This window comes from Phaethon lepturus, unplaced genomic scaffold, assembly GCF_000687285.1.
Source record: "Phaethon lepturus isolate BGI_N335 unplaced genomic scaffold, ASM68728v1 scaffold18646, whole genome shotgun sequence".
In the NCBI taxonomy this organism is placed as follows: domain Eukaryota; kingdom Metazoa; phylum Chordata; class Aves; order Phaethontiformes; family Phaethontidae; genus Phaethon; species Phaethon lepturus.
Genome location: NW_010547154.1, coordinates 13,198 through 29,968, shown reverse-complemented (window position 1 = coordinate 29,968; position 16,771 = coordinate 13,198). Strand labels below are relative to the sequence as shown.

Below are 16,771 nucleotides of genomic sequence, written 5' to 3'. Positions count from 1 at the left end.
AAAATCACCTTCATGCCACATAACTCGCAGGTGGGGAACACCGCACAGTGACTGCAGCTTGTGAGGGAACTCTCCAAAACCACTTGCCCCAACTCCTGCAATATCCTGTCAATATCTACAGGAAGAGATCCTGCCCATGCATAAACCCACTACCTGCACAGTAGCTTATGAACTGTTCCTTGTGGCTTTTAAGGATAAGAAGGGCCATTACAGCCTTGTGATTTGATTTTGGTATCACAAAACGTGACAGAAGACCAACTTTTCCCTGCTGAGGCTACTGTCTCCCTATGCTCCACCTACAATCACAGGAGCAAGAGTAGATGGCTACTGAGAAGGCTATCTGAGGCTTCTATAGTACCCAGCTTAACGTGCCAATGCAATTGGTGTTCAAGCCACAACTGCAGAGTGTGACTTTCTGGTCCTTCTCCAAATGTTTCTCACTCCAATAATCTGTAATTCTGCTTCCAAGAACTGTGTGGGTTATGGCAGGTTGTCCTTGACCAAATGATTTAAAGAACTAGCAGGAGGCATGCAATAAGGACTTCCCTGGTACATAACCAAATGACTTAGCTGCATCGCTCTCCCTCTCAGCTGTCATCTCAGGGCCTGCCCTGTAAAGATCATCACTGGGCTCCAGCCAGTCATCAAGCAACAAAATTATTTTTTGTAACTTAATACAGCACCTAGAGGAAATAAAAAATAAAAAAAAAAAAATTTTTTTCATGCCAAACTCCTCAAGGCTTAAGACAGAACTTCTCCTGGAACTCTGAAAATATTAACCACAAGGAGACATAATTTAGTCTGTTTATACTATATAAATTCCCCAGGAATAAAAATGCAGGTAACAGAGCTCAGTACAGTGATCAGTTTTATTTTGCAGGAGTCCAAGCATGAATTCAGCTTTGCTTTTTGTCAGACACAGTGTTAAAATTGGAAAGAATGAAAAAATCTGAAGCAGATACACTGTACCTTTCTTTCATGAGTTATTTCTTGTGGAACAGGTGTTGATTTCTTTCTCTCCCTTCCAGAGCCAAGGGCAAGTCCTCATCAGGCTGACAGGTTTACAATCCATGCACGCTCAAGGTGTATCATCAGTGATTCTCCCGACAATGTATCAGCTTACAAAAAAGTTGGCTGCCTTAACTAAAAGCTAAGTTGAGAGAACATCATATTTCTCCACTTATTCGGTACATAAAGGAGGTACTATTATTTCCTTCCTAAAACAGCATCATAGAGTTTTCCAGTCCTCTTGACTTGAATGTCTCTGAAGCCAGCTGCCTTGAGGAGCTTGCTGTACTCTGCTGCTGTTCGCTCTTTTCCTTCTGTCTGGACCAACATATTCATCGAATACAGTTGGGTTTCTAAAGGCCCACTTTTATCTTCATTCAGAAGGGATTCAACCAGCAGCACTCCACCACCTGGTTGAATAAAGAGAAATAAAACACATGCTGAGCTCTGGGAAGACGAGATATATTTCAGCTGAGTTATTAGTTCCTAATCTTTAGTTTCAGGAAGAAGGAGCCTCTATGTTAAGTCATATGTCAGCATCACAGAAGACAATGAAAAAGCAAACGAATCTGAGCATGCTTCTGCCTGGCTACCAAGGTACTGACACAGTGGGGATGAAGGGGATGCTACAGCTGATATGGAAATTCACATTTCCCCTAGCTGAAATCCACAGGAGCTTGCTGATTTTACTGAGAACCCACCTCTGTAGGAAGTATTTTCAAAGCTCAAGGGTTCAACGTGATGCTTAACGGGATTTTTACTATGATGTATATACCTGTCTGTCTAAACAATTCCCCAAATCCCCAGTTTTTATACCTAACTATGTTGAAAGAGGAGTCCCTGTGGAGGAGACCAAAACTGGAAGTCAGATAACGAGAAATTAGACCAAGCCCTATTTGGCTCAACTGCACACATCTGACTTAGGAAAGCAAAATACCAAGAAACCCCTGCACGGAAACTGCCACTCAAATTGTGCATTGAGGCTGGTGTGCTTCACGTAACTGATGGGTGAGAGTCTCCCTGCTCTTCAAGAGCTCACACCTACCAGGTTTGCAAGCTTTGTGGACTTTTGCCAGCAGCTGCCTGCATTTGTCTTCATCCCAGTCATGCAGTATCTTGGATAAAATATACAGTTCAGCTTCTGGAATTGAATCGCTAAAGAAGTCTCCTGCAAAGCAAGAATACATGTATTACAGAAAAACCCCAGAACACAGGGGGCTGAGTTCAGCAAAAGTTTTCAGTTTTGTCCAGTTCTAAAGACTCTGGGCTTGCCACGTCCATCACCCACATCAGACAGTAACAGTTACCAGGTAAAAGTCCTCTGTGGCACTGCATAGGGCATTTTGTTCTTGTTCAGTCTCAAGAAGGTCTGAAATGTTTAAAAGCAGCAGCTCATCTGCAACAGCCTTTGATGCACAGGAAAGTATTTGAGTCTAAGTTGGCTACAATGACAAGAATTCACATTCATAAAGCATTAAGAAGAGGAGAAAGTTTCTCATGGTTTCTGTCAGGGAAAAAAGGAAAGAATTTTCCCTTATCTAAGCAAATTTTCAAAGACCTTCACTTCAGTAACCAGAGAGCTATATTATAAATCCATAAGGAAAAAATACCCACCTCTCACCTCCTAGCATACTAGTTTCATCATCATGTCTTTCGTTCAGCACCTGGTGTACTGTATTCAGATTTTCCTCTTTGCATCGTACTTTGTCCTTTCTGCTCTCATTTCTTTGCAACACTGGCACACGTAACATTTCACGTGTTTCTCCATCTTTGTTTTTATATACTCCCTTCCTTCCTCAAGGCTTCTTTCTTCTTTCTGAGCTCCAAGCAATATTAAGTCATTCCTACACTTTGAAGGCTTATTGTAGATGTTAAAAAATAGATGTCCCTACACTCATTTTCATCATAGATGGTGCAAACACCATGAAAGATCTATGGACTGGGCAAGAGGAATTTTGGCTAGCTCACCCAAATTCAAAGCCTGAAATATCTTAGGACTTGAAAGTCAATCAATCATGACCACAGAAGGAAAACCCCTTGCCCAGAGCAGGCCTGGCATCCCACACATCTGCCAGGAGGTGTGCACAGGCAAAAAGGGAGTGTTAGAAAAATTATAACATGGTGTTATATCTGCAGTTTTTAAAAATTGCAGGACTTTTTTTTGTTTTGTTTTGTTTAAAGTACCCTTGTTCTGAAGAAATCAAATAGTTCTGTTCAGGATTAAAGAGCTTCTGGGTGGCTGAAAAACTGAGTCATGTCTCAGAGAAGGCAGATGCAGGTGCACAACTGGCACAGCCCTGCAGTACCAATGAATTGCAGATCTGGGCTGGGGAAGCTGAAGTCTGAGGCTCTCTGCCCACGTAACAGGCAGCTGGAGACCTTAGGCTCCAGTATGCTACCTCTGAGCAGACAAGGGGCTCAGGAGCAACAGCTGTGACAACACAACAATACTGTCCGCACCTACCTTCATGGAAAGCAATCCGACGCTCCTCAGGGGGAATAAATTGCTCTTTGGCCACTTGCACGACTTTTGGCAGGTCATAAATTGTGACCATGGAATTTGGGTACAAAGAAACACACTCCCGGGCCAAAGCTCCTCCACCTCCTTTGGGGAGAGCAAAAGAAGGTCAGCGCTGACACAAAACCAACCTGTTCAGCAACATCCCCATGAAGCCATGCAGGCAACCGTGTATTCAGCCTCATGGCAATTGGCAAGGTACGTCTGCTCCCCACCTGTTGCTGAAAGGGAAGAGGAGGGACAGGAGAGGCCACTGTCTCCATTTGCTCTGCAGGAAGTCCCTGGGCCCCCAGCACCCAGGCCTATGGGGTCAGCTCCAGCCCTTACAGCTTTTACACACCTCCTGAGCCAGACCCAGCTGCGGATGCTGGAAGGTGGGAAATGAAAAACAGAGCCACTAAATCAGGTGCTGGGGAAGCAATGAGGGAGCCTGACCTGTCCCATGAATCCTGGCAGTGCTCAGCAGCACTGAGATGGCAGTGTGCTGCAGGGTAAAAGGCTGCAGACAATATCTTAATGACACTGACTGAAGGGGAGGAAGGAAAGTCTGGCACCAGAAGATTGTATCAAGCAAATCAAGAAAAAATGCCAAACCTGCCATGTACACAAGGGGATGGGCCACTACTCACGCAAATGATACACTACAGAGAAAAACATTTATCTTCCTCATGCTCTCACCACTCTCACATTTCTCTTTTTAACCCAAACTAATTAGCAAAATGCTCTCTTTATTGCTGAGATATGTCCTGATTTCTATTACTCTGCCTGTCATATAAGAGTTATTTTTCTTTTCAGAACTTGTAAAAGATGACCGTTCAGAGGCTCGTTAAAGAAGATCTGCTGATGCTCACCTCCCAGGTCATAAATCTGCGTGAAAGGGGAAAGGTCAAATGCAGCAAGAACGTCTCTGCCACATATACTCCATACTGAGTTCTGGCCAGCCATGAATTTCATCATTTCTTCTTCTGATCTAGTAATGCAAACAGAAACAGCAAGTAAAAAAGGTAGCTTACAATCTTTGTAGTGATTCCTATCATACAACTCTTACTGCAAGTTTTAGCTTAAACACTAATCTCTGTTTTCATTGACACATGAATACATTCTCTTCACATATAAACCTACCTTAAGGCTTAGTGTAGAAGAAGGGTACAGCTATGCATTCATGCACTTAAATAGGGAATTAAGACTAGTGAAGTCCAACAGTATATTACACTGCTAATTCTCAGGCTTCCAAGGGATTTTTTTACCTTCAACTACCATTGCCTCTGTGACAGAGACCTGTGATACGTTTTTCAGAATAGGAAATTATATACTTCTATTCAAAACATCAGACAGTGTCCCAGTAATGGATATTGTTAAGAAAGGAAAATGCTGCATGATTCTCACATCATCATATTTAATTGTCCTGAGCCATAATTGAAAACATTAATTTTATCTACAATAAGAAGAACATTTCTATAAATATACTAATGATTACCTGTACATTGCTCCAAAAGGGTCTTGAGATGAAATGCCAAATGCTCTTTCATATTGGTTTCTTCCTTCTCTAAAATAGCAACCAAAAAAAAAGCATACAAGTGTGGATGTTTTTTTCTTTCACCCAAACACGCCTCGGGGATGTACTTTCAGCTAGTTCATCACTGTGGAAGGTGCTCAACTTTGTACAGAATACATGCCCGTCTGTTTGTAATGGCTGTAAAGGTACCCTTACTGGCCACCCCAAAACACACTGATATATTTCTCAACCTTTCACAAGAATGACTGGTTCTTTTAAAGGCCAGGTTGGACTGGGCTTTGAGAAACCTGATCTAGTGGAACGTATGTCTGCCCACAGCAGGGGAGTGGAACTAGATGATCTTTAAGTTCCCTTCCAACCCAAACCATTCTATGATTTATAGGAACACATCTCAGGTAAATGTGCAAAACTAGTGCAATCATCACCATCAGACACACCATCTTTGATCATCAGTTGCATGGACTGGAGCAAGTGAGATTCCTATTAAACTCCTCCTATACACCTTTGCAACAGAAGTATCCTTAGCCATCATCACTCGATATTTACTTTGTTGATGCCTCCTCAAGTAAGAGCCACTGTAATGATCAAGTGCTTTCCTGAAGGTCAAATACACAGAAATCTGATTCCTAGATGATCTCTACCATCAGAAGGAAAAGGAAAACAAGAACACACACAAACAGAAAGCAAGAAAAAAGAAGAACATAGTATGGCTCTGTTAACAGCTGAAATGATCAGTTGGATTTTCTTTGAGGGCCAGCCAGCATCTTCATTATGCCCTATCCAAAATCACACCACTCAGAGCAGCAACACAGATGCCATAAAGCAGTCAGCAACAGACAGCGCACAACACTCCCCCTTACCTCACAGCATCGGCCAGGTAGTGCCAGCACAAGTAGACTGTATTGGAGTAATACATCATAATATGATACTGAGACTTGGGACTTGATTTTGTAAGGTAAATGTTGGAAATTTCTGTGTTTCTGTAAAGGGCTAAAGGGTGAAAGAAATATATTTAATAACATCTATGTTATACCTCCTCACCAAGCTTATCACACAGCATAGTACTTATCTCCAGAAGATGTTTACATGACCAAGGATACAAACCTATTGCTTCTACAATCAATCCTTCCACTGCAAGGAGCAGTGGGTGAGGGCTGCTGAAATGTGTGTTGACCCACCCAAGTGTGAGTAAACACTATCTAACTACACTTATTCCAGCACCAAACATCTTTCAAGAACAGCAAGAGGAATGCCTTACGAGTGTCATCATTTACCTTCTGGTATCAGAGGAAGATTTTGGTATGCTCTATTGAAATGAGAAGCCCTTGCAGGCAAGTCTTTTTTTCTGATGAACAAGGTCAACAAGTGGGAGACAAGTCCCCAAAACATCATGCCAACCACACCTACCCTCTCTCAGTTCACTAGGGCAGGACCTTCTGCAGACAGATAATGCCCAGAGGACTCACAGAAATCTCCCCTGCTTCCTCCAATGCATCTGCAGTGGCATTACTCATCCACAGGACTAGCACACAAAAGGAGTATAAAAGATAGATCCTGCTCTCCCTAAACTCATTGAGCAACTACTGTAAGCCCTAAAACAGGGCCAAGGCAACACAAGCAGGGGACACAACTTCTAAGACTCTGTCTGATGGCCACATATCCCTTCTAACCACATAGAGTCAACATCTCTGATGCAGGGGCAAACTTACATCACCTCTCAGTTCAGAACAACCTAACAAAATACTTCACATGGTGGTAAAACCCCAAAGAAAAACAAAATGTGTTTTTAACTCATGCTGTTGCCCATTCGCAATGAACCCTTGCATTTTGTTTTAAAATCATGCCCATACCTCAGAGTTTTCTTGAGACCAGCTCTGCAGAGACTCTGAATAACTTCTCCAAGGTTACCTGAGGCTCTTGCACAAAGAAGTTTAGTGATGTAGAGCCCTTCATCCAGGTTTTACGTTACACCTTTAATCATGCTGACATTTGCTGCTTCTCTTCCAGCTGAAAAGGGGATGGCATTCTCAAGAAATTCTCTCCTCCTTCCAGCTACAGTAATTGGCCTAACACTAGATATCACCTCTCCCCACTTGCAAAACCAGAGGTTTAAATCTTTTAGTTTCTTCCCTTTCTTCTGCCTTTATTACCTCCTTCTTGTGTCAGCTCTACTGCCAAGAGCTTCAATCCCACACAGGCATCCAGCAGTCTTTCCATCCCCGTGGTGCTGGTACCCAAGCACGCAGCAATGGCATCTGAAGACAGAGGCTCTCCTGACTCCAGCAGAAGATCAAACACCCCCAACTCACAGGCAGTGAACATAACCTGGGGATAAGGAAAGGTGGGGGTGAGGGAGCAGGTGAAAGCACCAAAGCCTACTGCATTTCTAAAGCTGCTTTGTTGCAGAAAATACACATATAAAAAGATTTTACAGAAAAAAAAAATATTTCAAATAAACAAGTCCAATGATGAAACTGAAGTTTCTCTGAACACAAACAATACCATACAGTGCCTTTTTAATTCTTTTTCCTTTTCTGGTGAAGCCAGACAATGTTTTTGGCTCACAAAGGATCACATTTAGAGACCAGGTTTTGGGTGTGAATGCTCTTGCCTCTTCCTTAGTTTCAGAGCACATTCTCACAGTCACTCTTGCTTTTTGCCTGGACATCACAAAGGCAAGACTGTGTGGTGGTGGGTTTTCCTGTTGTTGCTTCTGTTCTTTAACTAAGGATTTAATGTATACTCCAGTGAACCCCGGAAACTCTCCTGTGGCTTGCAGCAGTGGGGAATATCCCACTTTGTGGACCCTATTTTCAGGGACTAATGTACATGACTACAGTGGTCTCCCTGGGGCAGGGAGGTTCCTCTCAGCCAAAAGGACTGCTTCATTCAAGCCAGCAGAATTTCCCTGTCTTTTCACAGAGGAGGAAGGTGTGTAACCTCTCCAAGAACAACCTTCAACTTTCAGACAGACATATGTAACCACACATAAGAAAAACATTCTTCCTTAGCTGCACACAGTCAACTTTAAAAGTATTAGCCTATTTCTCTGACTATACAAACACTCCTAAAACAGTAACAAAGCATCAACTCAGTTGACTGCCTGTATCTACAATGATTTGGTAAAGTCCATGGGAAGCTTCTTTACCCTCAGTAAGGTCATGACTTAACCAAAGTTGAGATCATTTCTCAAAAACATAGTAGTAATGTTAATTTGGAAAGCATTGGGCACTTCTCTTTCTCACCAAACAAAAGGATTTTTCGTTATCCATTTTTTCCTCTCTTTACCATCAGCTCTGCCTTTCAGGAGCCTTAGGATGCAGCAGTATTTACAACCCAAGAGCATTCCTTCCATTACTATGTTGGCCAGAGGCACAGCAAGGGACAATAGAAAAGGAAACTAAATGGTAAATGAGGAAGAAATCTCCACTGCACTGGATATTATCATTTTATGCCTATATGCTTACAAACACAGAAAGGCAAACAACATCAGTAAACATTTAAGGAAAGTGGAACTATTAGTTCTACAAGTGTGCCTTAATCAAATATTATAAAAGTCATTATACCAGATCTTTCTTTCACCTGAAGAACTTCACACAGAAGTTCTCAAGTTCAGCCTTCTGTATAATACATACAGACAAACCATGGAAGTGGGAAAGAAATTCTCTGAGGAGATATTTGAAAAATCTTGTTCTTTGCTTGGCTTAACAGGGAGGTGAAAAAGACAACTGAAGTCAGCTCTCTGTTTCTCAAACTCCAAAAATGACAAATGTCATCAGCGGAATCCCACCACTGAAGAAACCTTCCACATTTGAGGCAGTCAGACAGAAAGCCTTCAGCTATAAACTCCTCTGTTTTTAATAAAACCTCATGCAGAGACAAAGTCTACTCATCCAAGCCTCCAAAGGTCAGAGAGGTCTCAATAATAAATGCTAAGTTTACCACGAGTGGTCACGTCACTTTCAAATCTTTTTTATTCTCAAATTTCCTTCCTACCTAGAAGAGCAGACAGGATGCTTTCATATGAGATGGTTTTCATTCTAGAACACTTATTCAGGACCTAAAGTGAGATTCTTGAATATTTCTGTCTGCATACTCTTAGACATCTATCCAAGACCGAGTTATATTTCTTACCTTTGAGACTAAAAATCCACTGTTGTATTGCAAGATGATTTGAGGATAGTCAAGGTCCTCTGTGGAACCCATCTTCTTTCTGGACTGAGGCACAGATTCCCTGGTCCTCTTAATTTAAATAAGCTTCTTTCCATCGGGCACAGAGCACACCAGCTGATCCACTTAATCTTATTGCTTCTGAGAAACACACTGGTTACAAAACGTATTAGCTAAGTTATTTGGCGTCAATGGGTTTTTCTACCAGGATCAGCTGCTTCTTTCCCTCTTCCGTCATCAAGTACAAGGCTAAAGCAGCAGTGCAGATTAAAGCTTGCATTGTCAGTTCAGCAGCCGGTTAACACACTGGTACTTCAGAAGCACTTTAAAGCTTGTAACAAGCAAACCAGAAATCAGTACAGACCAGCATCAAGAACTTCAATTCAGTGCAGTGAACCAGGGGTTCATAAACCAAAGCAGAGTCTTACTCGGGGATTTTTCAGAAGCAGCTCTCCTCCATCAGGCTGGCATTTTGATGCTGTAAGACTTCCCAAGAATAGAAATCCTTACGTATGTCAGTCAGCCCAATGATGTGACCCCAAAGGAAAGACAACAATTTGGCAACGCAATTCTTCAAGTGAAATATGGACATTCATATGTTTTAAGGTATATGGGTTTAACAGTGAAGGAATATCAGCTCAGCTCAAAGCAGTTATGGCATACTCCTGGCATCCCCCACAGCCTTAATTCCACTCACCCCTCACTCAAGTGTATGCACAGCACTTACGTTCACCACACCGAAAGAGAGACTTGTTTGGCCTTGGGCTCTGGGTCATGTACCCAGGGCCTCAGACCTTATGCCAGTCATTTTCACTTGCATGGGTATCTACTGCATAGCAGGGAAGAGCTGCCAGGGAAATATTGAGAGCAGAGTCCACACAAGGAGCTGAAGAAGAAGAAGAAAGCATCCCACCACAGTCTGTGCCTGGAATAATTTCCACCCAGGTGTGGAAAACCTGGGTGTGCTTCCCTGGTCTGGTTTGCAAGCCGTGCCCATGGAAATGACAAAAGAAACACAGGGGCATAGCCAGAAGGGAGGTGAAACTTGCTGTGATGGGCACAGGTCCAGGTGACCCTGAGGCTGGCAGTAGGGTACACCCCATCCCTAAGGGCAGAAGCAGCCAGTCCGAAGAGAAGCTGTAAGAGTCTGTTGTGCTGCTTTATCACAGTGACTAGTTTGCTCTGACAATGATCACTCAGGTGAAGTCTACAAGAAATTAAATCTACTCTTGTTCCTCTTCTGTATTTTGCAAGTTCCCCCACATACTGACTTAGAAAGCAATGCCTGTTTGCTAGCAGCATCACAGCAGGAGTGTCCTACTTGTGCTTTGCCATGTTTTGGCAGAGCAGTGTGCTGAGGGATGACAAAATGTTCTACATTTTCCAGCTGGCTGCCACAGTCTTCCTCCCCTTCTCTGCAAAACTAACCAGGGGCATGCAGAAAGTCCTTGGGAAACAATGAAATGACTGCCAAGTGCCAGATGTGGCATGGATTTCAACTCCACAGAGAACATACCTCATGGGTCTTTCATCAGAAAATTAAAACCCTGGATTACTTTCCTGAAACCTCTCTGCCCCACTGTCCATTGCTCCAGCTTGTAAATGCCTGCCATCTTCCCATCTTGCCTCTCTGGGCAGATGCTGCAACTCTCAGGTGAGAAAAGACCCTTTCCATCAAGGAAAGGCTCAGTTTTTATATCACACATTTAGTGACCCTGCAGACAACAACATTAAACAAAACCTGACTTAGGTAATACATTGACGGCAAAATGTTACAAAATAGTATTTTTTTCAGTTGTAGCTTTCTCCACACTTCAGTGATTAAGTTAATGGGCAAAACTTGAGCAATATGCAGCTCAACATTTCGTGTACATTAGCTTGGTGTATGTTTAAAGACTGCACTTTACAACTTTGTCCCAAAGCAACATTTTAATGTTCTCTTCCTTTCCTAGGAAGCAGGGTTGTATTTATGCGGTGCTGCTCAAAGTTAGTTCTGTGCTTCTCTTTTGAACCTGCCTCATTTTAGAAGAAACAGGCCAGTACAAAGTTTTCCACGTTCCTTCTGACCATTTTGTGGATGCAGTGAAACTTTCTCAACTGAAAGGTTCCACTATATAATCCTTCTGTGAATCTGTATTTTCCATTTGAATCCTTACATTTAATCCAAAAGATGTTGTATTTCTTTTAGACAGTAGTGAAATAGCAACCTACTTTAAGAGTTAGGTGTTAAAGTTAACTAAGCAGATGTCACAGTTATGAGCCTTTTTCCCCTCTGTACACAACTCAGAAACAGTACCTGTTCCCCAGGCTCTAACATAACACCACAGGGTCTCCTGTGTCACCAGAACACTAGGTCCAAACATAGTTACAGCAAACATCAAACTGTAGAAACACTTAGACCTCCTCATTCTGGCCAACATAGCCTGCAAATATCATGCTATTGTCTTGCTAGTGCACCAGACTTCACTGTTCCGTACAGATTAGACACTAACATCCTGCTTATTTTGTACCATGGAGGCTGGAGATCACAACACAAGTCTCTGACAGAGTGACTGAATCTGTACAGCTTGCATTTAACAAGACATGGTTTCTCTGAAGGAAATGCCTGGACAACAGGTTTCAAGAACACAGCTACATTCATAAAAGACGTCTTCCCCTGCTATCCCCACCTCAAGGCGAGCGCATGATCTCCGTTTCTATTCAGGAACTTTCTGTCTGCACATGCACTAAGTTTGAGTCTGTAGAGTTCATTCACTTGCCCAAACCTAGACCCACTCTTGGTGAACATGCTACAGCTTTTTCAGTTCCTCAGATCCATTCCAAAGGCAGTCCTATGGGAAAAGAAAGCTCAAAAACTTCTCACTAGCTCTCCATCCATATGGATAACCACGTCAACTTTTTTCCCCTCAATAGTTTTCCCTCTCCTCTGATTAAAATAGAGAAATAAATTGTACATAGATAAATATCACTAGCCAAAAGATTAGAAAGGTGTAGGAAAATAAAAATATTTCTCTGCTAAAGGCCAATTCTGCCTGCCCACTACTGAGAAACAAATTGGTACAATTTTGCCCAGGCATCAAAAGTTCCCATTCCCGGGATCATAACATGTATTCAGATCCAGGCCACCATCCACACTGGAAGCAAATGCTCACTACACTGAAGTATACATTTCTCTTCCCTTGAGCTAGCTGTTGCTTACCAGCTTACAGACCACTTTCTTCAAATGACTCAGCCACAGATGAATAATCAGATATTACAGTGACATTTAGTACAACTGCATTAAAGATTCACGAGTATGAAAATGCTCAGCCCTTCAATCTTGCAGTTTTGACTAAGTAACAGATGGTTATGTGCACAACTGTAGACTAGCATGCCCTAACGGGCCATAAATTCACTTCACTTAAGGCAATGTTATAGCATATGAGAGGCTCTGGTAATAAAATGACAAAACAGTTAATGAAACCCACTTGAAGTACTTTTTCAGTTATGACTAAATCTGTCTGTTGAGGACAGCAGATGTAATCATCTAATGGGATTATTACTGGTAGCGAGATGTAGGGTTACAGATAACCCACACCAGAGTGATGCAAAGCCACACACAGTGTATTGCTGTTTCCAAGTAAATTAGTAAATTGTTAGAGAGGCTTAAAGTCTAAGCTCCTTTTAAGGTACAAACGCATTCATGAAGATGAAATTGCAATGGCTTGCTTTCTCTGAAAACCCCATCAAGGTTTTTCTCATAGTGCTTAGACTACGCACAGACTAAAGTCTTTACCTCCACAGTTCTATTTTGGTGATGAATTTTTCTTTGCTGAAATGACTTACTACAGACAAATACTACACAAAAAATAATTACGTAATTTTTGCATAACATTTGAAAGTAGGAAGTTATCTATGAACAAAGCAGACTTAGTAAAACTAACGTGTCTGTTGGTGAGAAATGGCAGATGACACTATTTTCACACATGCAACCTTCCTTACAAGCAACAAGTACAGATCTCAGGGATGTGACTACAATAATGAGTTTCAGTAATGTCAATATAGAAAAAACTGTGCCTTGATATCATTATTAAGCCTCTAAGTATGCCCAGCTTGTATCAGATGACCTGGAAGTGCATTAGGGTAATAAAGTTTGTGCCCCCCCTCCCCCCCTTTTTTAAGAATCCTAAAAAGCCAAGATATATTTTCCCTCTGAAACGGAACATCCAGTTTTAACAAAATGCTCATTTTCTTCTTTATAACTTCTAATTCTTCTCATGTTTTACAATAGATACATTTCCCAAGTAACATGACTATTGCTTCTGTCAGTTTTTGACACCAACTAATTTTATTTTTTTCCTGTTTACATCATACATACTGCTGGCAGGCATTTGGAGTGGGCAGGAAATCCTGTATACCCATCTCATTCTCTCAAACCCTCCCTTCTCAGTTTCCTTACAGTAAAAACTCTGACTGAGAATGTCTTTTAAAGACCATCACAAGAAATCCAGAGTTGTTCTTCATTTAACTTCATGGCCTGCAAATAATCTCTCAACAAATAATTCAACCAAATAGTCATTGAAATCTCCGTCAGAGGAAGGTCCCAGCAGATAAGAGGCATCGTCTCCCTGAGGACAGACAGGATCACTAGCTAAAAATGGTAGAGGCCAAAACTTTAAAGGGAGAGAGATGCAAAAAGAAAACTAAGATGGACAGCAGCAGAGGCAGGCCCTCATATCAGAAATGACCTGTGCTGTGTCAAGAACGACGAAGGCAATCAATGGTCACACAACTGCCTTGCACAGGCCACTTTACCCTTGCTAATCTAACAATCCTCTCCATTTCTTCAGAAAGAGAGCTTCAGAAAGAAGTGTTCCTATGGCTTGGCATGGGCAAGCACCCCTGAAGTTCTTTTACCTGGTAAAAGGCTCACCTCATATGTCTTTTTTACAGCCTTATGCTGTTTGCTAGCCATGTCACGTGCAGTGAGCAGAAGAGAAAGACTTTGCCAGCCCTTCCTTTTTCCAGTTAAGGTAGGCAGTAACAGACACCACTAGGCAATTCTTCAGAGCGCTTACATGCACATGTGTGGGATCATATGCAGAATTGCAGGAAGGACCTGGTCTGAGGGTGTTCAGATACTTTGTTGGCAGGTTGAGACTGCTATTTGTGAGTGACTGTGGTGCTGCCACACCATTATCCCTTCACATTGTCCTAGATAGTCCAGCTTCAAGGACAGCATTCCTGAGCACCCCATCCAGAGCAGGTACAGCTCTCTTTGCAGGTGTCACAGTGCACATGCAACTAGATTAGGTAACAACTAGAAAACAACTCCAATCAGCCTTACCCTTTCAAAAGTTTTATAACCTACCACTACAGCAAAGTGTTTGAGCTAATAAGATTTTTTTGCGTGAGGCAGCAGGAGATGTATTCAGGGGATGCAGCATATGAGGGAGAACCAGTCAAATTCACCTTCTATACTGTGATTAATGAAGGATGGTGCTGCATATCATTTCAAACAATCCTCAAGAGCCCAATATCAGATTAAGTACAAAAAAATAGAGGTACATTTCATAGAACCATAGAACCTTTGGGTTGGAAGGGACCTTTAAAGGCTGTCTAGTCCAACCCCCCCTGCAGTGAGCAAGGGACACCTTCAACAGGTTGCTCAGAGCCTCATCCAATCTGACGCTTCTTTTGATGTAGCCCAAGAGACGGTTGGCCTTCTGGGCTGCAAGGGCACATTCCCGGCTCATGTCCAGCTTGTCATCCACCAGTACCCCCAAGTCCTTCTCGGCAGGGCTGCTCTCGATCCCTTCATCCCTCACCCTGTACTGATACTGGTGGTTGCCTCAACCCAGGTGCAGGACCTTGCACTTGGCCTTGTTGAACCTCATGAGGTTCACACGGGCCCATCCAGATCCCTCTAGACGGCATCCCGTCTCTCAGACGTGTCAACCGCACCACTCAGTTTGGTGTTGTCATCTGCAAACTTGCTGAGGGTGCACTCGATTCCACTGTCTGTGTCACTGTTGAAGATATTAAAGAGTACTGGTCCCAGTATGGAACCCCGAGGGACACCACTCATCACTGATCCCCATCTGGACATTGAGCCATTGACCACTACCCTCTGGATGTGACTATCCAACCAATTCCTCATGCCCCAAACAGTCCACCCATCAAATCCGTATCTCTCCAATTTAGAAAGAAGAATGTTGGGGGGGACCATGTCAAAGGCCTTACAGAAGTCCAGATAGACAACATCAGTAGCTCTTCCCTTGTCCACTGATGTGGTCACTCCATCCTAGAAGGCCACTACGCAGGTCCAGCAGGACTTGCCCTTGGTGAAGTCATCCTGACTGTCTCAAATCACCTCCCTGCCCTCCATGTGCCTCAGCATAGCTTCGAGGAGGATCTGTTCCATGATCTTCCCAGGCACAGAGGTGAGGCTGACAGGTCAGTAGTTCCCAGGGTCCTCCTTGCCACACTTTTGATAAATGGGTGCAATGTTTCCCTTTTCCCCATCTCCAGGGACTTCACCTGACTGCCACGACTTTCAAATAGCATGGACAGTGGATTGGCAACTACCTCAGCTAACTCCCTCAGGAGTTAGCTATGCATCTCATCAGGTCCCATAGACTTGTGCCTGTTCAGGTTCCTCAGGTGGTCTCAAGCCTGATCTTCTCTTACAGTGGGAGGGTCTTTGCTCCTCCATTCCCCATCTTGCAGTCCATCCCCTCCAGAGCTGTGGGAAGAGAGACTGCCAGTGAAGACTGAGGCAAAGAAGTCCTTCAGTACCTCAGCCTTCTCCTCATCTGTTGTTACCAGTCTGCCAAGTCTTGCTCATCAAGGAGGGTACGGTTTCCTTGACCTTCCTTTTCTGGCTGACATACTGTAGAAGCCCTTCTTATTCTTTGCATTCCTTGCCAAGTTCAGCTCCAGCCACGCCTTGGCCCTCCTTACCTCATCCCTACACAACCATGCAGCGTCCCTGTACTCATCCCAGGATACCTGTCCCTGCTTCCACTGCCTGTGCATTTCCTTCTTGCCCTTTAATTTGCCCAGCAGGTCCCACTCAGCCATGCTGGTCTCTATCACTTCCTTTTAACAACAACACTTACATATGTAGGAATGTAAGACACTAGAGGGATCCATTCTGCACACCTAGTACTGAAGAATCAACTGCAACTAGACTGCTGCTTTACAGAAACACTAGAGACAACTCTGAAATATATATTGTGAGCCAGCAAAAGATACATTCTGTAAATAACACATATTAATTGGGCTGGAAAAGGACCAGATCAAAAGAATGCAACATAAGCTTAAGGAAATGGGTGCTGTATCCAGATTATAACCAAACCTCAAAGGCAGGATACCAGATCAAAACACAGGCAATACATGTATTTCCTCTTAATTATAATTAAAAAATCTCCTTAGCTTGTATAGCAATATGAGACACCAGTGGTCAATTTTGCTCATCCATTTATGAATTAAGGCATCTGCCAAACTAGTTGGTTTAATTGCTGTCTTATATAGAATTTAACAACATCTCTACCTCTTGCTATCAAACATGAGCAGCC

At 42.8% G+C, this 16,771-nt stretch overlaps 1 protein-coding gene across 1 annotated transcript; it reads right to left on the bottom strand.

Moving 5' to 3' along the window:
* Positions 1-1,206: 1,206 nt before the first annotated feature.
* Positions 1,207-9,249, bottom strand: ASMT (acetylserotonin O-methyltransferase). The gene is made up of 8 exons (XM_010289556.1): positions 9,177-9,249; positions 7,193-7,367; positions 5,903-6,032; positions 5,004-5,072; positions 4,378-4,496; positions 3,473-3,613; positions 2,054-2,176; positions 1,207-1,418 (listed from the first exon to the last, which is right to left on the bottom strand). The coding sequence occupies exons 1-8, from the start codon at positions 9,246-9,248 to the stop codon at positions 1,207-1,209; spliced, it is 1,041 nt and encodes a 346-aa protein (XP_010287858.1). The 5' UTR covers position 9,249.
* Between the last annotated feature and the right edge of the window lie 7,522 nt (positions 9,250-16,771).

Excerpts from the sequence above, each read along its gene's own strand:
- ASMT (XM_010289556.1), bottom strand. The coding sequence starts at position 9,248 with ATGGGTTCCACAGAGGACCTTGACTATCCTCAAATCATCTTGCAATAC. Across the intron at positions 3,614-4,377 it reads GCAGATTTATGACCTGGGAG|GAGGTGGAGGAGCTTTGGCC; the intron begins GTGAGCATCAGC and ends CTCTCCCCAAAG. Across the intron at positions 1,419-2,053 it reads CCACAAAGCTTGCAAACCTG|GTGGTGGAGTGCTGCTGGTT; the intron begins GTAGGTGTGAGC and ends TTATTCAACCAG.